Source organism: Ambystoma mexicanum, chromosome 9 (genome assembly GCF_040938575.1).
Source record: "Ambystoma mexicanum isolate Mex_15411 chromosome 9, UKY_AmexF1_1, whole genome shotgun sequence".
Taxonomy (NCBI): Eukaryota; Metazoa; Chordata; class Amphibia; order Caudata; family Ambystomatidae; genus Ambystoma; species Ambystoma mexicanum.
The window spans coordinates 806,938,861-806,964,394 of record NC_090931.1 but is presented as its reverse complement, the minus strand read 5'-3'; the positions used below and the strand labels follow the sequence as shown (position 1 = coordinate 806,964,394).

Below are 25,534 nucleotides of genomic sequence, written 5' to 3'. Positions count from 1 at the left end.
GGTTCAAATCCTTCCTTGCGAATCACCGACAGTTCGTACAAATAGATTCTTCCAGATCACCAATTCTACCCATCAACTGTGGAGTACCACAAGGATCCATTCTGTCCCCGTGATCTTCAATGTTCACATTGAACCGCTCTGAACCCTCCTCGCTCCACACAACATCCACATTCACCAATATGCGGATGACACACAAATCTTCCTCAAGATTCTCTCCATGAAAGACCTCTACATGCTCACAGCCTGCCTCACATTGATCTAGTCCAGGGTGTCCAGTGCTCAACTTCTCCAAGAAGGAATTCCTACTGCTGATCAACAACACCATTCACCCTGACATCCAGAGCTGGCTCTCTGCTCTGAACCTCGAGGGATTCACACACCAGCTGGCCACCTGTGCCAAGTTCCTTGGGTTCAACATCGACAGACACCTCACCTTCAAACAGCACACAGCAAGGAAGACACAAACATCCTGATGCCAACTTTCTCTCCTGCTGCAAATGAAGCCTTTTATCTCAGAAAACAAGTTCAGATTCGCTGTCCAAGCCTTGGTCCTCTCCCACCTGCATGGTGACAATGCCCTGTTAGAAGACCTTATAGCGACTACCCTGGCACCCCTGAAATGTGTCCTGAATGCTGCAGCAAGACTCATTAAAGGACTCTGCAAATTCGACCACATCACCCCGACCCTCATCAAACTGCACTGGCTCCCACATGCGAGCCCATGTCATCTTTAAATCCTGTTGCGTCATCTAGAAGTCTGTCACCCTGAAGTCCCCAAGCTAACTCACTGAGAAACTCAGCATCTCCGGAGGTCTGTGATCCACCAGATGTAAGAAAATTGGCAGACTTGAATTACGACAGTGCAGGAAGGAAAGAACCAGAAGACAGGCCTTCTCTGTCTATGCTCCAAGACTCTGGTACTTCCTCCCCATCAACATCAAACTTGCTGCATCACTTCTACAGTTCAGGAAAGTGCTGAAGACCTTCCTCTTCAAGGAATGGCTGCTCCTTCACACCAGGGTCCATGCACCCTGCCCTCTGCACCTTACCTGAGACTCGGTGATGTGCTCCCCAGTGCCTCCCTCCGTACCCCTGGTTGCTTTCAGATCCCTTGCTGCCAATTGCCCACCCTGGCTCTGTAAGCTCCCTGCTCCTTTTTTCTCTGCTTCCCTCGCTGTGTTCCTCCCCGTATGATTGTAAAGCACTCAGTTGTATCCCGGGGCTAAGTCCGCACTCGATAAATACCCTAAGAATAATAACAATACATTAGATTTCACTGTGGTTAAGAAGCGTCTGTGTGATCTCAATTTGCGATATGCTAGACTTTTTCCTGGCAAACCTGGAATCATTCAGAACAACAAAACTAATTTTTTTTCCAAAACTCTGGAAGAGGCTCTGTTTTTTCTGGATGGTTTATTGCGTCTGAAATATGAGCTGTGTGCATCAGGAGCAAAATACTTGAGAGTTAACAGTTACTGTGGGCGCTAGTTTAACACTTGTACCAGTATTGCGAATACTCCATTTTATGTGACGTGGAAATTGTTGATGTAGGGTGTCGGTTATAACCCGATACTCTGAAGTTGTCCTACTATTCCTCTGCATACGACATGCACTCAAGAATAGACATGTTTCTAATGCATGCAGTGAAGAGCTCCTGAATACTCCTGAATACTCCCTCGTACCCTCTCAGGTCATTGAGCCATTATATTAGTCCTTGAATGTGAATATTTCGGCAGTATTTACTCTCCCTGGAAGTTTAAGCCTGATGCACTGCTTGATGTGTGTTTATAAGTGAAATTGGAGCGTGCACAGGGTTATATTTGATCAGGATCAGTGGTCTACATTCGGTATTGTGGGGTGCATTCAAAACCTATTTAGGGGAACAGGTTTTAGCACTGAAAATAGTCTATTAAAAATAATTAGAATGCAGCTGCGAGGCCGCACTTCAGAGTCTTGCGAATGATTACGCTACAGCAGGTGACCAATACCACATGACCAATTAAATGTGCTTTATATCAATTCAGAGAGTTAGCCGATCAGGAAATTCGATATTTTGCCAAACCGGTAACGGTTAGAAAGTATAGAGGAGATGAAAGGCCGGCGGCAGCTGTGGCTAGGCTAATGCATACAGAGAAGCATACGTGTAGTATAATGCTCACACGTGACGAACAGGGGCATAACAGGGTAACCTGAACAATTCTCTGGATACCTTTGATAGAGTCTCCTCAGATGGGGCCATTTTGTCTCAAGGCTTGCGAGAACTTTCCAGTCTATGTGAGTGGCGGGTGCATCCGCTGGCATATAGACTGCCTAGCACAAACCTGGCTACCCTGGACCAGGCAGTGCTAACATTTCAAACATTAAAACTAGGAAGACGGGCGACGCTTGTGCCAAAAAAACACTGGGTTGTTGCGGGTGGGGGGAAATACTGAGTTAAATGGTACTCATTGGATGTTTAAACCAAATCTGTTCTCTGGCGCACAATTGCACTCTCTTCTTCCTAGCATTACTTGTAGTGTGGGAGGCGGGGGAGTGTAGCCCAGGGCCCCAGGGTTTGTGGCCAATTGCCCCGCAAACACGATGTGTTATCTTCAGTCCCGAACAAAAAAGATGTTTTCAATTCAGGCCGATGTAGAAGTGAGAAGGGAACAAGGAGATGCTAAACTCAAACTCTTGCAGATTTTTCAAAACATGATGGAAGCACACGGGGAGAAATGTTGTAATTCTGCACACCAAAAAAATCACTTATTATTTATTTACTTATTTATTTATTTGTACATTAGTAGAGCTCACACAGCCAGTAGGCAGTTAGGCACTGTGACTTAAGAAGTTGGTTAAAATAGTTTGAAGGTTGCATTTACATAGTCATGAGATCAAACAGTTACATAATAGCATCATGTATTGCATGGTAGTGATATGGTCAGTTGCGCATTAACACATACATTCGGGAGGTGGCTATAGTTGCATTGGTTCAGTTCGTTATGGGTTTGTCATAGTCATAGTGGAATCGTCAGTCTTGGCACTAGAACTGTGTGACATGGTGAGTGCTCGAAGAGGTTGGACCAAATAGTGAAGTTGTAAAGTTTTTCCTGAAAGACCAATAGGATGTGTCATTTCGAAGCTACGTGGAAGTGCATTCCACATTTTGGGTGCAATCACTGGAAAGCTTAGACCTCCAGCTTTCTGCCTTCTGCATCTGGGCATAGCAAGCAGGTTGGTGTAGGACTGGGTGGGTCTGTTAGATTGATTTTTGCAGATCAGGTTATTAAGGTAAGCAGGTGCATTGCTGGCGATATATTTGTGGGTGAGCGTGAGAATTTTAAATTTAATTATATGTGCGACAGGGAGCCAATGGATGTTCCTCCTAGTATTCGAGATGTGATCTTTGAAGGGGATATTCAGGGCTGCTCTGATAGCATTGTTTTGTACGATTTATAATTTTTTGATGTTTCTCCTGCTGGTTCCTGCAAATAGTGGAACTTACCACGCTTAACTCTGTGCCAGGAGACCAATCAGCAAAGGAGACACTGCAGCCAGCGGATTGGTGGAATTGGAGTACACTCACAGTTAGCAGAGAACCGAGGTGTGCACCAGAGAGGGATATGAAGGACAGACACAGGAACAGCAGAGATCATATGGGTGATGTGGCAGGCCACCTACAGCCCGCTACGGGGTCAGGATAAACAGCAGCCAGGTGGGGGAGGAGTCAAATGAGGACCTTTTTCTTGGCTAGAGCTGAAAATGTTGATGGTGGACTAACCACAGTCCTCTTGTTGTTGGAGCTCATTCTTGATCAAGGCGCTATTTCTACTTGCCCGTGTGGCGGTACAAATATAGGCAGGCTGAGCATACGCACCTCCTAATCAGGATAGCCCCACCACAAAACCCTGACCAGTTCCCTAAAATCATGTGCAGCTGCGTCTTTGTTCTGGGAGTAGGCACTTTGGTGGCACTTGCAAAGCAGGCACAATCTGCATTTCCACTCCTACTGCCAGTCCACCACAAGCCTACAGCTCAAACCAATGAACTGCATATCAGAGTCCACAAATATGTCCCAGAGGCCTAGCCTTGGCAAAGTCACTCATCAGCTCAAATGAAGCACTCCCACTAATGCTGCCTCTGTAACTGGGAGTAACATTTCCCGGGAAGTACGTAGAAGCGGCTATCCTTGGCAATGGCAACCCACACATTGCATCCAAGGTGGATGTCCAGCTGCAGTTCGCAACATAAACATCGAGTTAGCAGAGGTCAAATCGCATTTTCTGTATGTATACAATGTTTGTGTGGTGATCTGGCTGCAGTTCCTAAATATGCACTTTATGCAGGGAGTTATGCCTACAGTTCCTGAAAGGAGGTCAGGATGGAGTTCCAAAGTATGTATTTGATGCACAGACGTGTGTCTGCAGCCCTTAAATATATGTTTAATGCGTGGAGGTTCCGTTGCAATGGCATTGCAAGGTCCCCTTGCAAGCGTCTGATGCACGTGGGGCCTGGTAATACAGCATATCACCACTGCGCATGATTGTGTTTATTGCTTTTCAGCATCATAGACCGAGAAGTAGCTCTGATGACAGAAGTGGACAAAGTCAAACAAGAAGCCAGTAAGTACGGTAGCCTCTGATTGAACCAATGTGGGATGATAAATATTCTTTGTTTTGACTCTGTCTTCTGGGAGTATCTTTGGGAAATCATGTCGCAAATGGGATTTGGGGATTCTTTATGGGATGGGCCCGACTCCTGTACGAATTTCCAATGGCAGAGGTTAGAGAAAATGGGTGGCGTTCACAAGTCTTTCAACTAGGAAAGGGGACGTGGCAGGGGTGTCCCCTGTCCCCATTACTCTTTGCACTGATCATTGAACCCCTAGCCATACTGTTACGCCATACCACCACGTGGAAGGACTTTTGCTGGCTTGGAGGTGTGGGAGATAAAGTCTCCCTGTATGTAGATGACCTTTTGATTTGCTTGTGAGACCCAGTTTGGTCTTGCCTGGAAGTCGCGAAAATACTAAAACTATACGGGTCCTTTAGCGAACTAAAAGCAAACTGTAACAAATCTATTCTTTTCCCGGTCAACGGGGCAATGCAAGAAATCCCTCCACACTGCCCATACCGAACTGAATTAGCACACTTCCGATATCTGGGTATTCAGGTCACAACAGACCTCTCGGAATATGTATACCAGCATCCTACACCCGATCACAGAGAGACTCATTGTGGATGTCCGACACCGGACACTGCTCCCGTTGACATTACTGGGAAGGGCAGCACTCTTCAAAATGTTGGCCGTACCACGCTTTCTATATATCCTGCAGAATGCTCCACTCTGCATACCAGACCTGGAATATAGAATAGAAAGGAACATATTAATAGAACGCATTTCTAATAAAATCACCTCTGTCATGTATAATGTCATATCCTCCTTTGCTATACAACCCAAAGAATCGTTGATAGCTTTAATGTACCCACGAGAAACCGAGATCACTGCCAGACTCCGTCTAATACAGCTAAAAATCTTACATAGGGTATATTACCCACGAGTTGCACTATATCGATTGAATCGCACCATAGACGCCAATTGCGTGCGTTGCCGGCAGGAAGAGGGCACCTTCTCCATATCTTGTGGGATTGCCCCCGGATCAGAGATTACCTGGCAACAATGCTGTAATAAGCTAACTGTGGTCTTGGCCCGTACCATCCTTAGAGATCCAGAAATGATGCTGCTGGGCATTGAGGAGGAGGGAGAAGTAACACGCTTTGAAAAACTATTTCTCTCCATGACCACGGGACTGATTAAGCACAATATAGCAAAACTATGGGGTTCTAACACTGTCCAGCTGGTTGCGCAATGGATAGCGGATGTGAATGTCTGCATGTTGATGGAACAACGCATATATACAGCTTAGAGGATGCAAAAAAGGTACGGCAAAAGTGGGAAAATGCACACTGAATTCGTTTGTTGCAGCATGGGGGACAATGATTCGGAATAAACTGTGGTCCAACTGTACTGTATTAACGGATAGATCGGATTTGTTAGGTTTAATTATTAGGTTACTGTGTAATGTTTCATATGTAACCACCTTACCTATGCCTAAAACCAATAAAATGTTTTATAAAAAAAACAGTCTTTGTTTTCAGCTAAGATGTTCTCGTTTCGATGTTCTCGTTTCATGGAGACAAAGAGTAGAGCATGGCAAACAGGCTAGGACTGGCCCAAAAGCGCAGTGCCTGAAGGGCTAGTCTGGCTGTCTGGCAGACCAGTAGAGGCCAGTCTGCTGGACCAATATGGGTCACTTAGATGATTGCAGTGTGAAAAGACCACTCGGTAATCAAGCGCTCTATAAAAAAATCAAAGTAAATTGCTGATGGTAGTTTTACCTAATGTTACTGGCCTTATGTGCTTTAAAAGACACCATTTTCCACTAATGTTCCCAAAGAATGCTCCACCAGCGACTGCGCACACAATTCGTCAGGAGAAGTCACTAATTGCACATTGTGAATGTGGGCAAATTTGTTTGGGCCCTATGCTATTTATGTCAGAATCCAACCCTGCAACCTATTTCTTTAGAGCCTTTGTACTGTCAAGCGATGTATGTGCACACATAATTGTTTTGATTGATTTATAGTAATCGGATTTAGAAATGTCTTGGATCAAATCTGTCAGAAAATTCAGCAACAAATATTTCAATGTAAAAGTCAATCATTCATGAAGCAGACCCTGGCTGGGCTTTTAAAAAACTATTTCACACAAGCAAATTGATAATTAGATTTAAAAATCCACATTGCACATTTAGAGCGTATGATTAGCTGGGGGACTAAAACAAGGCAATTGCCCGCCGTTACCCATCTCTCTCTCCATAGCATCCCTCGAAAAATGAATACGTTGCCCCTCCTCGCCCCGCCTTTGCCCCTCTATAAAAAGAGTTTTACAAATAAAAAGGAAAAAATCAGTTAAAGCTTCTTTTGCGACTACCCCTGCACAAAAGTTGACAGATTTTTTCTAGTCAGTGGGCACTAGCCCTGAAGCGATGTTTGTCGCATCAACCTCTATGGTCCCTTCTGAATCCAGGAACGGGTCCTTAGAAGTAAACGATTTAAGCCTCCTACATTTGAATATTACAAACACTGATGTCCAGTCGCAGGCCTCAAAAATAGTCTAGTGGATGGAGTACACCTGGGTTATGCCACACACTCTCCATTGTCTGAATGGTAGTAACCACATATACACATCTGGTATGATTGGTTATTTATAACACGCTTAATACCCAGAGGTTTCTAAGTGCGAACCAGGGGATCAAACCAGTGTTGTTCCATGTCATCTTACTTCCAAGGCGAGCGCGTTGCCCCTGAGCTATCCTCCCCTGAGCCTGTCTTCCCGAGTAACTTCTCATAATATCTCCTGTTTGAACAATTCCCTTGGCATCAGCATGGCAGTGAGTTTACAAAGCATGCACCTTTTCAACCCTTCTTGCTAATGGTGGCATGGTGCCTGGTATGAGGTGGTGGCGCTAGTCCTGGTATGATCCGCTCAACTCCACCAATTCCGAAGGCATTCGAATCAACGTGCACGCTTGCACGCGGCATCGCCAAAGGCGTGTGGGTCATGCACATGCATTCAGTGGTTCCAAATGCCACAATGCGCAGAACATGAGCGCGGTGAACATTTCCAGGCAATCTTCCTCTACTGCAGACCTCTGCATTGTCCATGTTTCATGTGTGACCCTCCGAAATATACCTTCAAGCTACTGCATTGTAATGGAGGATTCGGGCTGAAGGAGCAAATGGCAAGTCCTTGGGGCATTGGGTGTGAGGCTTTTCGGCGTACTGCGCATTTCAAAGTGCGGAATTTACAGCATGCGTAAATAGGGGGTAGCGCTTCGGGGGTGAGGGGCCGGCAATCTATATAAGCATCTCAAAGGGCTGCCAAAAAACCATAGGCATTCGCAACTTGCTATTGATAATTACAGATTTTATTACAATGACAAGATAGTTTAGCTAATGGTTTATCCTCCTGTTCCTGCCAGTGGACATCCTGACTGCTCGCCAGAAAAAAGCGGAAGGCCTGAAGCGAATGACTGACCTAGCAAGTCAGATGAGCGACGCCCAGCTATCAGAACTGAGGGCAGACATTAAGGTCAGCTGGAGGGACTGCTATCCAATCAGTCACTTGCTAATCTGCATTGCTTTATGTTTGTTTCTGTGCAGGGGCTTTCGTCTGATCATAACTTGAAACATACTGACATGATATTCTAAGACACAGTTAAAACCATGGAATGTTGTAGGGGCTGGATTTTTGATTTCTGGTTTAAATTAAATGAAATGCATTTCAAGAGCAAAGGGACACCACAGCCTCTGCTTCATGGACTTTTCAGGTATAGCACTATAGTGGCGATGCCTTTGTCATTCTGAAAACAAGGTTCTCTCTGTGGTCCAAAGGGTGCCGGTGGCTTTTATAGCAATTGCCGGGCCTTAGTCTCCATCTAGAAATCTTCCATGGAATAACTATTGGTCTGACCAAGCGTCTAGAGCGGCACCCGCGGGCAGACTCGTACTGTGGCGGCCCGGTAAGAACGTTCACCGTTCATCCCATACCCGCCACGTTTGTAATGAGGCGCAATGTATTACTTCTTTCCAGATATGGTAGAGACTAAACTCTAATTGTTTTTCTTCTCCATCCAACCCCCTTTTCTAGCATTTTGTCAGTGAGCGCAAGTACGACGAGGAGCTGGGAAGGTCCGCACGCTTCTCCTGCGACATAGACCATCTGAAGTCTCAGATTCTACACTGTGGCGAAAGTGAGCAGTGCTATTCTTTCCAAGCACACACCAAATTGTATTTACAAGGGCAACATGCATGGGCACTGCGCCAGTCTCAGGGAGAGTAGGTCAGTTCGCCCCCAGGGGTGTTGTTGATGCCTGGCTCATGCCTCTCATTGGATGATTCAGAGTTGTGGAATGAAAGGCAGGATGTGTGCAAGAAACAAGGCAGCCTCAGTTTTAAGGCTTATCCCCATTGTATTCAGTGCCAAAGAACTGTGCTCTCAGACAACCGTGATATTTCTGGGAGTTGTTTTTGAGTCTTAGGGGGAGATACATTCCAGAGGCTTGATCCCAGGCCATGTAGTAATCCGCTTCCTGGGTGATGGCAAGTAGTCAGAGGGAGGCCTATTTCAGGAATCAAGGTGGCTGATTCTGCGTGGTGGCTGATTCTGCGTGGTGGCTGATTCTGCATGGTGGCTAGGCCTGGCTGCTATGTGGTGTATAACGAATGCATATTGCAGTGGCCACATTGTATGTCCAGCCCAGTGGGATTGGATCTAGGCACTCTAGGGAGGGCGTCTCAGAGATCACATCCAAGGCGTCCCCTTTCTGATAGGTGGAAAATGAGATGTGTTCTTTGATGTTGAGGGTGTGTAGAAGATTTAGGACACTATATGAGGGTGAACGTCCAAGGTGGTACCTCTAACAAGATGCCCTACCCTTGCTGTTTCCTTACTGATTTACTAACCCTTCCCCACCCCCCCAGATGAGTCTGAATCTGTGTGCTCATCAGATTGAAACCCTGTGATGTGCTCCAGAGGGATCCTTGGTCTCTCAGAGTTAGGGTGTCACAAGGCCCCAGCACCTGCAGAAGTACCCCTGTACAGTTAGCGTGTACTTATGTTTGTGGATGATATCCCCTTGCAGAGGCTCTGGGGGTAGTGCTCCAATGTTAGGAATCCCGTAGGAGTTTCACATCTGATCTGGAGAATGTCACACAAATTATCACCGGCCTTATCATTTATACGCCAGTACAAGCCCCAATAGCTAAATATGAGTCCAATCCCTACGCTAAGGACAGGTTTTCCACAATGTTCAAGGTAAGTAGCCCAGATAGGCTTTTATGGGGAACAACTACCACAAGGTACAGAGTCTATTTAATTCCTGGGAGAATTGTGAATAACTTTTTTAAATCAGTGACCCATATCATACGATTTTAAAAGTAGGTTTCCTGCAAAGGAAGGGGGCTGCTACCAATCCCAGTAACCCAGTGGAAACCCAAACAGTATTTCATTTATTGATTTCATTTATATAGTACAAACCTTGTCAATAAGCGATATACTGAGTACAAAGTTAAAAGAAATACAATTTATGAAATGACGGTGACAATATCCAAGTAAAAGAAATAGGAAAGTATCAACAGATAGTATACACAGCAATGTACGATTCAAAGTGAGAGTACAGTTCCAATAAAAGCATGAAAAAATTAATTTCAAATAGGAAAAATAAGAACAATTCCAATAAAAACATTAAATACCAGAAGAATTCAAATACACAAAGATAAAACCGGATCATAAAAATAAATTCAATTTCTAGAAAAGAGGTAGTGTTTCAACAATTATGCTCTAAAATGCAGTAAAGAGTCAGCTTTGCAGAAATGTATTGGAAGAGAATTGCAAAATGTTGGGGCGGCTATCAATAATGCCTATTTTTTTGCTTGAGCTTTTTTTGCCTTTGGAATAAAAAATATCAGCTTATCTTAGTTTCGGAAGTTCTCATTTTTGCCAGAAATAAACAGTTTTCTGGAAAGATAAGTTGGGTGAACCCACCGAAGAGCTTTAAAAGTCAGGCAACGTCATTTAAAAAGTATCCAAGCGTATAAAGGAAGCCAATGTGTGGACCCTAAAATTGGTGTGACCGAATCAAACATTCCGGTTCCTCGAAATCAATATGGCTGTGCTGCGGAGAACTATTTTCAGGGCTTTTAAATCAGAAACATGAGTACTTGCAAGGACTCTCATGGGTAGCTCATTTCCTCCATCCTCATGCGAAAGAACTAGGGATTGAGCAAGAAGGCAGAAGCATCTCGATGGTAAATAGGGCTGATTTTATAAATTACAGATAATTGTTAATTCGCTATTTTCGCTTTCTTGTTTATATGTGTTTTTAAGGCAGGCTCAGGATCCAGAAGGAAACCTAAAAACTTCACAGCTGACCTTGAGTCCAATTGACAGTTTCCTGGAAATAGGCGCTGAAAAGAAGAAGCAACCAACACAAATGTCTTTGTGCCGAACAATATGCATTTGGTTTGAGAATGATTCAATCGCAAGGCTACCAATTTCATCCAGGCTTCAACGTCAAGCAAACATTGGTGAAATCTAATAATATCACCTTCTGATGACACTTGAAGTTACAATAACAGCAGTATTGCTATGGCTAGCTTTCACTACCAAAGGCAAGATAAGAGTAGCTGCTAAGACCGCCAAAACACCCACTTTTATTAAAGGGGTCTAGGAAGACTTCAAAACTCATTCGCAACTCAGAACCAACATCCCATGGTTGACCTCAGAGATGGAGAAGTCAGAACTGGTTAAACCTACAAGTTCAAAGAAAGGTGATACAGTGGAAGATCTCCCGTATCGATAGACGAGCAGAGCTTTGTCTTGCAATAGATGACTTATGCAATGGATGTGCCAGCACCCGTCATCCAGCATCTCATGCTTTGGCTATGTGGCTCCAGTGGTCGACTGCAGAACAGCTCCAGATTCTCTCCAAAAATACACATTCCTGGCCTCGGGGTACCGTGCCATCATATCGGGAGACCTGCAACATTCAAACCCTAGCACGGGCAACCAACTCAGGGACAGCTATGACCTCACACTAGATCTGCAGCCACATACCTAGCGTGAACCCGTTCCATTCACACACAACGATACTTCCCTGGCCCTGACTAGAGCCGGCAAAGAGGGTGCCCATATATAGCCGCATCATACCCCAGCCTGGGAGGAAGTCGACCAAAAGGACAGTCGCTGACACACAAAGGCAGGACGCAAACAATGTGGCCAGCCATTTTCATCACTGTAGTGCATACATGGCTACCATGTGGTTAAAAAATAAAAGATGCACAGAAGGGCCCTCAAAAAATCAAATCAAAAATACCACCTTGTCTGGGCTTCACTTACTAGGCAAAACACCCATAAACCAGAAAGAATGGAAAAACAAGGTTTCCTGCACTCCTCTCTTCAAGGGAGATAGTAGTATTGCAATTGGCGTAATTAGGGGCAGGGTCCACCTGTGCTAGAAGCCTTAAAGGCCGACAGGTGTCTCCAAAACAAAGTGAGTGCAGCCAGGGAGTGGGGTTTAGAAGGACTTCACTCAAAATAAATCAGATAAGGGTCTCAAAAAAGTCATCAGATATGCTGGGGTCCCGTTGAAGTTCACGGGAAAGCTGCAAGGCGGAAGTCTTTGCTAACTGCACCCCCTTCGTAAGCCTAGTGAACAGCACTGCTGGGCTGAAAGGCTCTGTGCCCCAAGAGGACTACAAGTTATATGCTGGGACTCTGAGGGGTCCATTTCTGACCTGAACTTTGACCCCCGGGAACATAACTGCACCTGCAATCAGCACACCGTGCTCTATCTATAACAGTTCATCTATGACCAGGTTGAGCGCCTCCCCAGTAGGCCTGCTGTCACCCTGCCTGCCTATAGCACTTCAATGTTTCCACTGTAGCCGTTGCTAAAGCACTGGTAACCATTGCTAGAACCAACTTTTGCCTGTTGCGAGTCCCGGATTGAGCCCCATTTCTAACATTGACCTTATGTTTAACACTGGGGCTGCAGCATCAGATCCATATCCATTCAGTCACCCAGAGGATCGCTGTGTCTCTCCCCTTCATTTCTGTGATACTGCATTTGGAACCTCCCATATTCAGTGGACTTTGTTCATTCATGGTGAGGCTGACAGGGTCATAAACTTGGAATACTCATGGATTTTTCCTCATTAAAAATGAATTGCTTCTACCTGCAGAGCCACCACTTATCTTTCCCAGAATTCCCATCCAAAGAGTTCCCTTGACGGCTGATCCATGTCTACCTCTTCGAGACAGGGAAAGCTTGCAGGAAACCTTGTTGCCTAGCTGTGAGTTAGCCGCCCGCCCCCCCCAAACACAGGGAAGAAAGAACTTGTCTCGATAGGCCGTCTTTGACCCTCTTGGTGGCGTGTTCCCCAGAGAGGTTTAGGTCTCTGAAGGAGATTTTGGAAGGGGTGATCGTGGCTGACATCATGGGACATGCTTTACTGGCTCCTGGAGATTCTTGGATCAAGCTGAAAGCGAGTGTCCCGGACCCAGAGATTGTGTGGTGGAAGTGCCAGACTGTGGGGTGGACGTGGCAGACTGTGAGGTGGACGTGGCAGACTGTGAGGTGGACGTGGCAGACTGTGAGGTGGACGTGGCAGTCTGTGAGGTGGACGTGGCAGTCTGTAAGGTGGACGTGGCAGACTGTGAGGTGGAAGTGGCAGACTGTGGGTTGGACGTGGCAGACTGTGAGGTGGAAGTGGCAGACTGTGAGGTGGACGTGGCAGACTGTGAGGTGGACGTGGCAGTCTGTGAGTTGGACGTGGCAGACTGTGAGGTGGATGTGGCAGACTGTGAGGTGGACGTGGCAGTCTGTGAGGTGGACGTGGCAGTCTGTAAGGTGGACGTGGCAGACTGTGAGGTGGAAGTGGCAGACTGTGGGTTGGACGTGGCAGACTGTGGGTTGGACGTGGCAGACTGAGGTGGACGTGGCAGACTGTGAGGTGGAGGTGGCAGTCTGTAAGGTGGACGTGGCAGACTGTGAGGTGGACGTTCCTTGAAGTGATTTTGGTTTCTGTATTGTGCAGGTGATTGAAGACGTATACATTACTTCAAGACTTCTGCCAGCTTTGGGAGTGTGATTAATGTATACTATAGCAGCAGTGTAAGAGTGTCGAAGACTTAGGATGAGGTGGCCCTTTCGGCGACAGTGTCATACAGCCAAGTGAGAGGTGATGAGCATACGCTGTAATAGCTAGATGTATGGAAGGGGGTGATCTGTGAGGTTGTAATTGGGTGGCTGGACACGAGGAAAGGGTATCTTGGGTACATGTGTTGTTTGCATGCATGAGTGAGTGTGGATACGGTTTCTGTGGTGTGACATTTTCTTAACTTGCCTATGTTCTGGGTGAATGGGGTGCATGGCCTTTGGGCTTTCCAGGTCCAGTCAGGGGTAACCACAGTCGAGTCCCTTGACTTCTTCCCCCTTTTACTTTGGGTAAAGATGTCCATAGGACCACAGCGTGATGAAGAGGGGATGCAGAATGTGGTCACTCGTGCAAACAGGACACGTGATCCTACTTGCCAATCAGGTTGCAAGGGCAATTCCTAAACTGGCTTCTACTGCTGAACTAGAAGAGATGGGGTCTCAGGTGCAGAGGGTTGTGCTATTTGCTGTGGGGGTCATTCACAAAAGATACCTTATAAATGCAGTTGTTTAAAAAAGAATACAGCTCTGGTGTACATTGACGAATCGTTTATCATTGAGTATACGCTAATTTCATGAGTTTGACACTTCTGAATTTCAACAAATGTTTTTTTAATGAAACTAAAATGATTGCATCCAATTAATGATTTTTTTTCAGTTTCCCACCCAAAGAACAGCTACTCTTTGAGGGAAGTGGGCAGCTCAGCGCCGCCGTCTCCGGAAGATCTCACTGCACTTGTGGGGAATCGAATCCTGAGCAGACAAAATGGCCCCGCCACACTCAGAGTCCCAGAAAGGAAAATAAATATGAATTACACAAAGGTTTCCCCGGGCGATCCTGCAGAAAACTCCACCTTTTCTTCGTCCTCAATGAAGCAGGTGAAGAAAGCCCACCATGCAAGTACAGGATTCTGTGCTAAGGGTCTGCAAACTATGTGTATTATATGTTAGTGCCCCAATAGAAGTGGGTTCAAAAACCCAAATCCACAGAATTCACATCATATGCGTGTATTATGATCAGCTTTCCTGGGTATGGACTTATTTTCAAGCAATGGGAAGCCTTAACATATATTCCATATAAACTAACATGTACATCACAGGCATACATTGGCCTGGTGGGATGCTTTGTGTGTATATGCATTCAAATGTTGTGGATATCCGAGTGGTGTACAGATTCACTTCACAAGAGCCAAAGTCTGGGGCCATGCTTGGTACATCTCAATGGACATACAGTGCACAGCCTGCGCTTGTGCCCTTTGTGGTCCAGACTCACACATGTTTGGCGAATGAGAGTGGGCTGCACAGCCCATGGCTTTGGGTTGGTTTCTATGCGTAGCACCCAGCGCCTGCATCTAAATGCGGCAGTCTGCATTTTGTTTCTCTTGGTGGTAGAGACTGCACAGCTTGCAGATATTGTGTGTCTGTCTGGGCCCCACACTAAGCATGGTCCAGAACCGACAGTAGTGCACATGTCTTGCATCAGAGCAGTGGTATGCCACTAGGTCTATTACAAGCCTGTACTAGACATGATGGTCTACAATGAAAAATGATGAATTAGGATTTAGTGCTGCTTGATGGTACACAGGCAGGCTTATGCTCTGCCCCATACTTAGCGCATGGTGAACCTGCTAACATTCTTCTGGGCGCGTCTGAAGTATCTGAGTAGTATACGCAGCAGTAGTATACGCAGCACGCATTCAATAGCAGCACATGAAACTCACCGAATACACGACTTCAGTGGACTTTGAGTTTCCCAATCTAGCAGAGACGCAGTCAGGGGCGTTGCTAGGGAGGGGCTAAGGGGGCTAAAGCCCCTGATCTTTTGGTTGTAGCCCCTGATAGAATCTCAGGAGCTACAGCCAAAAGACTAGCTAGCCCCCAGTCCCAACAGTTTCGACATCAGCGTAGCCCCGGGTGTTTTCCAGACCTAGCAACTCCCCTGGACGCAGTCCTGTGTTGGATCCATAGTGTTTTTCTCAGTCATCAAAGACAAACGAGTAGCTTGCATAGACCAGCATGGGTGAATAGGTACATACCTGAACATAAATAGTTGCATTGAGGTCTAAATATACGCCCACTAAGCCAAGCGGGATGAATGCACACTGACAATGCTTGGAATATTTATGGGTGGGGGTTTTCCCCCTGCATGTTTCCCCCCCACCCCCGCATGGTTATAGATAACCTATAATTTCTTAATCCTAAAACCCTCTCTCTGCCCCTTCTGCCTCACCTCTCTTCCAGAGTGTCTTTCAATCCGGGCTCCCTCTCGGTAACGCTTGGGAGTTTGGGTCACTCAAATTCTTGCGTGTTAACTGTGGCAGTGGGCAGAGCCTGCAATGATTCCGTATGGGAATTCAGGACGAACATGGACGCTTTCCTAGTGATCTTTTGGACTTACTTGGGAGAAACGTCTGTCTGGGTATCTGGGCGTAGACGCACTCAATGGTTTCATGATAGACTGCGGATCACTCCTAGAGTGCTGGGGAATGTTGGGAAGTGCCAGTCCACGAAGCACTGCAGCTTTGAATGCTTCCCGCCCTAAAAAATTTTGGTTTGCTAGTGCAAGCCTATATAACACAAAATGAGCATTAGCAAAGGCAGAAGTGTTGGGTTTTGTGTGGGCCTAGAATAGGCCTTTGCCAGGCACTGCTGTAATCGTACTACCTGGCTATAAGAGGGCAGCAGCTTTAAAATGGTGGGTGAGTACCTGTGAATATGTCAGTGCCCAATCAATGCCTTTCAAATACCTGTACAAAAGCCAGAACTGTTGATTTTGCCAATGCCTGTTTTTAACTGGACGTCAGATACAAGGACACATGTATTGCTTATAAATCTGAAGACGCAGGTGGTTAAGTCATTTTAATTACGCCTGGAGATCCTTTACAGGAGCAATTGAGCCTTTAAGTCCTTACGCCTCATAAGAATGCTAAGCAGGTCCTGCACAGCATATAGCAAACCCAACAAGATCCCAGAGGGGGTTTCTTGGGCATGGAGGGGCAGGTAGGGGGTGGGAATGGATATAGGAATTAGCATGGCCGTGGGTGTGTAGGTAAGCAAACAATATCTAAAGGTTGTTTACCCCAGCTCATTTTCCATCTCCCTCCTCTCTGATCTCACGCGCTAACATTTCAGAAGGGAGAAACGTTAATAAAAAAAGAGGTGCATGAGAAACAACTTGGACAAAAAGGCGACAAATATAAGAAAATTAGGAACGCATGATGCAAACATAAAGAACTCAGCCTGTATGGCAATTCCAAAATATATTTATAGACTGGAGGGTAACTCCCTACTCTGTCTGGGACTAGGATGTAGGACAGGCGATCAAACAATAGAGTGTATGTCCCAACAGGAAGAGCTGTGTGCTTCAACAGTGGAAACAGTCACTGTAAACTGTCTCATTACATGACTGCTGACAGAGGATCACCCTTGGCAAGGTGCATGTAGTTAACACCTAGCATGGTGTCCTTGTGGTGGCGCTCTGCAAGACGGAGACCCAGCACCCTGTGTTAATTAATAACACGGAACGGTATGTCCTCATATAAGCTCTCAGGCATAATGGAGCTAGAACACACTGTGCTGGACACTTAGCTTATGTATACATTTCAAATATTTTATTTTTAATAAACAAATCAAAAAAGCTTTTTGGGATAGCAATTTCTAAATACATACAATATATATAGGCTATAATGAATAAAGAAGCCTAAATTCAAGAATGGAAAGGACAGACGAAAAGGAAATTAGAAAGGGCAAAGCAAATTCGGCTAATATTTAAAACAAAACCTTATTTTAGGAAAATCAACAATCAAATTACGAAAAAAACTGCATTAATCATACAGTACGATACGACCAGGATCTGATCTACAGGCAGTCAATCTCTCATTGCGTCAGTATCAATCATTCATATGACGTTGAGAAATGGTCCTGTTGGTTTAAACTAAGTGAACCCCAATAGGGGAACAATTATAATGAGAACATTTTTTTCTCTATAATGCTGCTGTTAAGTAGCACTCATTGTCTGTTGGATCTACTCGGGGTCTTGATTCATTATTGCCTGTATATATTGTATGTATTTAGAAATTGCTATCCAAAAAAACCTTTTTTGATTTGGTTATTAAAAATAAAATATGTGAAATGTATACATACGCTAAGTGTCCAGCACAGTGTGTTCTAGCTCCATTATGCCTGAGAGCTTATATGAGGACATACCGTTCCGTGTTATTAATTAACGCGGGGAATAAAATATGTGAAATGTATACATACGCTAAGTATCCAGCACAGTGTGTTCTAGCTCCATTATGCCTAAGAGCTTATATGAGGACATACCGTTCCGTGTTATTAATTAACACAGGGTGCTGGCTCTCCGTCTTGCAGAGAGCCACCACAAGGACACCATCACCATACTAAGTGTTAACCACATGCACCTTTGCCAAGGGACTGTTTCCACTGTTAAAGCACACATCTCTTCCTGTTGGGACATACTCTCTTGTTTGATTGCCAATTCCAAAATATAAACATTGCAAACGCGTACCGTTATAGACTCGGGAGGATAGCTCAGCAGCAACTTGCTTGCCTTGAAAGCAAAACGACACCGGGCAAAATGATCCCCGGGTCCGCGCTTAGAAACCTCTGGGTATTAAGAGCGTTATAAATAACCTATCATATCATAGAGCAAGCCGAATACACAAACAAATGTGAAGCGCATAAAATATGAATTCGAAATTAGAAAAGTAGGGTCACAATCAGACCAAATGCAGAAGGAATTTAGCCAAAAAAGCAGTAATGTGGAAAATGCGGACACTGTGAATGTTCAATATGCTTGATGCTTCCAACTTGATTTTTCTGTCTTCCAGAATGGTCCTTCGAATCAGAAACGACGATATAACCCACGATCCCAAGGTATAAGGAACAACGGCCCAGCAGCTCATCCACACTACGAGATGAATGTAAATGCAAAGAGCAGCTCCGGACCAGAAGATCAGATGCCCCCATACAACGGTGTCCGGAACAAAAGCAAAGGCACCACGAGAACCGAGGATCCACACCCGGCGCAAGGAACTGGCAAGAGCCAGCCACCTCCTATGCCATCCCGAGGAAAGCATCCAGAATTGGACCCGAGGTTTATTCATGGGAACATCAACAGTGTTTCCCACTGTCACTTGAACCCTGGCAACATGGAGATCTTGGCGGACGCCACTGGGCGTTCGGTAAGAACCGTTACATTAGTGGCATAATGACAGCCAAAGGCCACCTTGAGCAGTTTTATTGCTCTCAATTAGCCCCTCTTTCTTGATTTGCGGTTTCCACGATGAAGAGGATAAACCGTTTATGAAAAGTGGTTATTGGTTTTTATATATAAAAAAATAATCTTCTATTTTTATTTCCATCTGTAACATTTTTCAAGTTGACAAAATCGCAATTTAAGTTTCCTCTCTTGATCTTGTGTTGTCTGCCATCGTGGTGAAAACTGCGATTTGCCAAATCTCTTCTGCGATTCAGTGGATTCTGGTGCTGCTCATCTCCAGTGGGAGTAGAATTCCGCTCTGCACCTCATCATGAATAAATGAAGCCTGGGAGTCCGACGTCTTGGTCCATTAGTGCCCCGACCGCGCCGTTTACAGTAGATTCAAGACTTTCTGCCTCATCCATGAATGAAGGACCCCTCCGAAATGCCTTCAAGACATAAAATAGAATTGATGTGCCTTAAGCATGATTACATCTTTGAGACCTCTCTAGAAAACCAAACATATCAGCCAGGCTCCACGGATTGAAAGGTCCAGAGAACTCTCCATGCCACATACCTGCACTATGTGTTGATTACTCGGCTTCCAAAACAAAACTAAACATTCTCCTGTTCCATATTCTTCAATTCTCTATGGCGTCAGCCACTTATGAGTAGCAGAAGTGATCTTATCGACAGCGGGAGTCAATGGGATTTTCAAACTGTTCATTTCATAGGCCCGAGTCAAGATAGACTTGGCTTGGTTACACACCATTGCTGTATCTGCATTGTTTTTGTACATTTTTGGTAGTGATATGATTTTACGGATCTTTGCAGGACTGGAAACTACACAAACTTAAATGAAGCAACAGGATATTGCTAGCTGCAAGTTTAAATTGTAACTAACATTAAGAAGCATGTTTCACTCAAACCATTTCTTAGGATTCATTGAGTAATGAGAACCTCTCTATTAAAGTCCCTGTTCTACGCACAGATTCAATGTTTTAAATAAACTGCTCACATGTGTGATTTGAACAGACATGCATTTCAAACACCAAATGTTAGGGACATTTTTGTTACACTTTAAATGGTGTTTTAGGAATACATTTTTCTCAGTACAGTAATTCTTTAGAAGTACAAATCAGCTAGTTGTGGAACTAAAATGAACATTAAAAGGCACATACAGTTTTTATCAAAATAAGTGACGTTGATCCTAACTTAGAATCATTTACCCTCTGGCAATTTTCCAAGGAAAAAAAGGCTTACAGCTATCTTACTTTCAACATGTTTGCAAGCATTTTTTCACGCTACTGGTTTCCTACATTTGTTGAGCTCCTTTCACGCCCCCTTAAAGAGGAAGTGTATGTCTGCAGATCCATTACGATGGCAAAGGGACAAAGTTAAAGGCTGCATTTGTTTTACTTTACACCGACAATTGTGCTTACCTACTAATTCTGCCCAACCAATCGTACTAGCACCTTTAGAGTACTGCTATTATTAGTAGTGGCAACAGTAGACTGTAAATATCACTGCTACCAGCAGTGGTAGCACTGCTGATAGTAGCAGTAATGGTGCTCCTGTATTACCAGTAGTATTACTTTTAGGCACATTAGTATTACTACCAGCAGGAGGAGGTGTAGTAGTGGTACTACTACTATAGTCACTATAAGTTGTAGTAATGGTAGTATTAGTCTTACTCCTATCAGCAATAGCAGTACTGTTATCACTAGTAGAGGTAGCACTGCTGCTACCACCAGTAAATATAGTAGCACTCATAGTTTTATTGTTATTAGTACTACTAGCATCAGCGTTATTGACAGTAGTACTGCCACTTCAACCATCAGCAGTAGCCGCGTCACTATTTGTGCTAGTAACAGCACCAGATGTAGCTCTACTACCACCAGTAATAGCAGCTGCACCATTGGTAGTACTATCAATACAACTAACTAATAATAATACCACCAGTACTACTTTTAGTAGTACAATAGTAATAGTAGTAATTTTACTTCTACCACTGGTAGTAGGATTTATTAATTACTGCTATTGGTAGAAGTGCACCTATCTTGGTAGTAAAGGTACTACAGTTTCTTGTACTCATTTTACTACTACAGTAGTAGCACTATTACTACCTCTGGTACTACTGGTATTGGTGGGTTAGGTTAGGATTAGTGGGGAAGTAAAATTGTTGATGTAAAGTAGTGACAAAAATACAGATAAAATAAATAACGTTGCTGCTGCAATGGGTCTACAGACTGCACTTCCTGTCCTCCTCCGATTTGTCACATCCTCCTCGAGAGCTTGAAAGCAGCTCACAAAATGGAGGACAACGGTTGCAAAAGAAATGCTTAGAAAATGTAGAAAATAAGGTAGGTGGGAACTTTAGTTGTTGGTGTTAAATGGATAAAAAAAAAAACATTAACAGTTAGGAACAACCTATTTTACTTTTGTAAAAACTGTAGAATGTTGGGCTACGCGGAAATGCATTGAATGCAAAAAAGCGGAAAGATTGACACTGTTTTGGCAAATACAGGCCCAAAGGAAACAAAGGAAAAGTACAGTTACAGCTTTACAAATAACTAGAGTTCAGAAAATGTCAGTAGTCGCCATAATGTAGAGGACTGTGCCCAGTTATATAGGCCACATCTCTGGAGTGATACAGCCAGGTGCGAGACTGTCCAGATAGGAGAATGAACTACCAAAATGCTACATTGCCTAAATAACAGGACAGTTTCTGGCCAACTTGGTGCCCAGGGCGAAACACTAGATTGCGATCCCACCCCCCTCCCGACTGGCACACGTCACTACCAAACTACACTTGTGCGTTGCGCGACAAAACCCCTCCCCAATATCAATAAATCATTGCTTTACAAATTAAGCTGCTTTCATTAGATTGTAATTCAAGTACTTTACAGAAGAAATATAATGTGAAAACATAGCTGTTACCTGCCCAAGTAAATTATTCTTTTGCCACCTGCTCTTGTGGAAGGCCTTGCTGAACTCCAGTTTCAAACTGTCCATACTGGCACACTGCGGAGTAACCAGCCTGCAGGGGTCTGAGGGAGGGCCCACTGGCCCTGTGTTGCAGGCATTCTGTCCGTACCACCTCACTTGCATTTCGCAAGGAGCAATACTAGACTAACCATATGAATTATTTTCTGATAGAAGGTTATCATTACAAGATGGACAGTCTGGTACACTCCTATTGTGCTCTTTCAAAATACCTCTATGAAAGTGGGAAAGAGGACACATAGCACCAATGAGGGTTCCTGTCTGCTTTGCATTAAATCACTGAGTATTTCAGGAATATATTAGTGATCAGAGATTTCTATATTTCATGAACAAGTTTGTGATAAAAGGCTTGTATGTGTGAATCGAATCTCTAAATGCATAACAGACACATGTCTTGATGCTCACATCACTGTTCACAACACACACTCTGACATTAGAATGTAACCATGAACCATACATACTCATTCAGTCAGCTTAGGTTTTTGGATGAAAGCATAAAATGAGTTCAACGACCGCCACACATATGGGGTACAAGGGCTCTTTTGCTTCTTGTTTCTGGAGAATGTTAGATGAGGAGGGGCTGGGTCTCAGTGTGAGCATGCCCAGCCCACAATACAGAAACTTCTTTAGGGAATTATAGCTATAGACAGGAAAGGACAACTTACAAGAGACACCCAATAAACAATGAACAGAAAGGATTGTACCTCAAACAAACATTAGCATGACCAGAAATAAGCTGATGAAGCGTTTCAAACAAAACCGGCTTCTAATATATCGTAAAGAGTACACAGTTCCTCAGTCACTACCTCCACACCATTACGCAGGCCTCATGGGTTATATCTGCAAAAAAAGCAGGCCCATACTTTAACAGAGCGGACATTAGAATCTCTAATTAGTGCTGGCCTGCTGCTAGTGAAAATCATGGTGGGACATTGTAGAAAGGGCGTTCGGCCTAGTGGATGTAGAATTTGAGGCAACTTTTTTGATTGCTTTATGTGTTTAAGTTTCGGCAAAGTTTGGCATACTCTTCAGAGTCACATACACAAATCTTTCCAGTGTGCTATTGTATCGCCATGGGACACATCAGACAAAAACAGGCCTATGTGCTTATGCATAGAAAAGCACCACATAGACACCATTAGCCAACATGGTGGTGACGTGTGCAGCGCACAAACCATTACTGCACACATCACTGCATTGATTTGCTATGGATTACTGTCTGCATGGTGACACACAATGAACCCTGCTTTCCTAATCAAGGCGCCAAGTCACACTGAGGAGCCATCTGGTGTGCGCTAGGCAGAGGTTGCTTTGTTAAGAAAATGAAAAGTGCTTTGATGCTGAGCATATGCATTTAGTCCATGTCCCAAAGCAGCCACTAGAATACTTAAGCAAGAAAGTGGCCATTAAACATCCCAGGCATGTGCTCCCCGGGTAGTCGACAGCTTCGCCCGCCCCAGGAAACAGGTCTGCCTGTGAGCTAAAGCTGAAGAATCAAAATTGCACACGCTATAGAAACACCAACATGATGGGTACATATAAAGTACATACAATACAAAAAAGACTTTTCAGAAGGACGTCCTTTGTACTAGCAAGTGCGGATTGAGACAGGAAGTGGGCTCCAGAGACTGGTAAACATGGAGCAGCAATAGGGAATATTGCTTTTTTTATGTAAAAGGTAGTAATCGTATGGAACCGCCTGCCAGCCGCAAATAAGCATACTGGATGAGCTTGGCATTCACCGGGTGGCAATGGATCACGTTGGCTTGATTCATAGTGATATGCTCTTTAGCAAATCAGGAGATGCCTGATGATGCGGTTTGCATCTGCCACTCTATACCCCATTCACAAACGTTTGCTTTGGAAAACTTTGGAGATGCCCGTAGCAACTCACAGACACTCGTGCTCACAAAGATTCACATGAATTTGCTTCCAGTGGATCTTGAAGTTGCCTGGCTACCTGGTTACAATATAAGACGACTGGAGCAGATCTGAACTCCTCCCCCGTCTCCTAATTCGTTCCAGAGACAATATTTGTGAGTCAGGCACTAGATCCCTGGTCACCATCACACACATAACCGTTTAATGCATCCTTAATAGTAAGAAACGGAATACTTGACCTTTGGTTGAAGTTGTGCCACCTGTTTGCTGTGCTGCCAATGCATAGTGCATACTTGGCGTCTGCATATTTTTTCAACACCCCATTGTATTTAAGCACAATGCCTTTCAACTGAACAATAAGTCACGCGGAAGAGATACATACCAGAAAATTGATAAGGAAAACTAAATGGGCCACTCTGTTCTCTTTATTGTAGTACACACCGAACAATCAGCAATACAATTATGGTAGGTGTGGCAAGCACCACTCTCAACACACAACCTCTGAGGTCACAAATCCGAAAGTGGTTTAGGAGAATGTATTTGCGGACATTCGAACGAGGGGACACTTACAGGTTTGAAGTGTGCGTGTGAGAGGCAACTGAACGAATTGCTTGCTTCGGAAAGCTAAGTGCCTGCAATCGACAGAGATGGGCCTTTGAAACTGCACTCAAATCTCTTTCTTCTTCAAAGTCACCAAGAACCACATGAATGCAAACAAAGGAAACATTACACTCAACTTGTGAAGGCTCTATGATGAATCTCTGAAACGGGCAACCATAGAGTGCAGGGCGCTGTAGAGAGCAGGCAGCCATAGAGTGCAGCCAGCTATAGAGTGTCTCTTGCATCATTATCTAAGATCACATCCCTAGAGTTGAGGCACCACGAACACACACCTGCTTCTTCGATTTATATCCCTTATACGGCGCTATGATGGGGAGGACATTGTGAATGAACATGCAAGTCTTTATGTTCTCTTTCTAGCTGTTACTCGGGCTTCTGGTCTATCCATAAACGCATTTTATAATGTACGCTTTTACAATTTGAATTGTTTAGATTTGCCACTATCTTGTATAGATCTTGTGCAGTGGCTGGCTGCAAGTGTCCAATAAATCCCCATTTTTAAATCTTGTTGATTTGGTATAATGCTTTTTGTATGGTATTGTTTGATCCCCTCTGGACCGGAGCTTCCTTAACGGGACACCAAGAATGACTTACAGAGGTTGACAAACATTCACTATGTTGCTATCATTTTCTCCTTGGTGCATTCATTCAGAAAGAAACACCACAGTCCACATTCTATGAAGTGCACCAGCAACATACTGCACCACAGTGCGGAGGAAGCAGGCAAACTCTACTCTGGTGGGTGCCAGCAACGTCCACCTTCCCATGCACAGAGACACAGAGACATGTTCACCTTCCCATGCACAGAGACACAGAGACATGTTCACCTTCCCATGCACAGAGACATATTCACTTTCCCATGCACACAGACATGTTCACCTTCCCATGCACAGAGACATGTTCACCTTCCCATGCACAGAGACACAGAGACATGTTCACCTTCCCATGCACAGAGACACAGAGACATGTTCACCTTCCCATGCACAGAGACATGTTCACCTTCCCATGCACAGAGACATGTTCACCTTCCCATGCACAGAGACACA

General features: G+C 44.5%; 1 protein-coding gene across 5 annotated transcripts in view; it reads left to right on the top strand.

The window, feature by feature from the left end:
* Positions 1 to 24,995, top strand: part of SPATS2L (spermatogenesis associated serine rich 2 like) — a 225,802-nt gene extending 200,807 nt beyond the window's left edge. For all 5 annotated transcript variants that reach the window (XM_069615791.1, XM_069615792.1, XM_069615793.1 and 2 more), the window contains 5 exons: positions 4,543 to 4,601; positions 8,024 to 8,133; positions 8,692 to 8,794; positions 14,418 to 14,638; positions 18,610 to 24,995. In XM_069615791.1, coding sequence (XP_069471892.1) covers positions 4,543 to 4,601; positions 8,024 to 8,133; positions 8,692 to 8,794; positions 14,418 to 14,638; positions 18,610 to 18,990 — 874 coding nt within the window. In that variant the 3' untranslated portion in view covers positions 18,991 to 24,995. The remainder of the gene's footprint in view (positions 1 to 4,542; positions 4,602 to 8,023; positions 8,134 to 8,691; positions 8,795 to 14,417; positions 14,639 to 18,609) is intronic.
* The last annotated feature ends 539 nt before the right edge of the window (positions 24,996 to 25,534 follow it).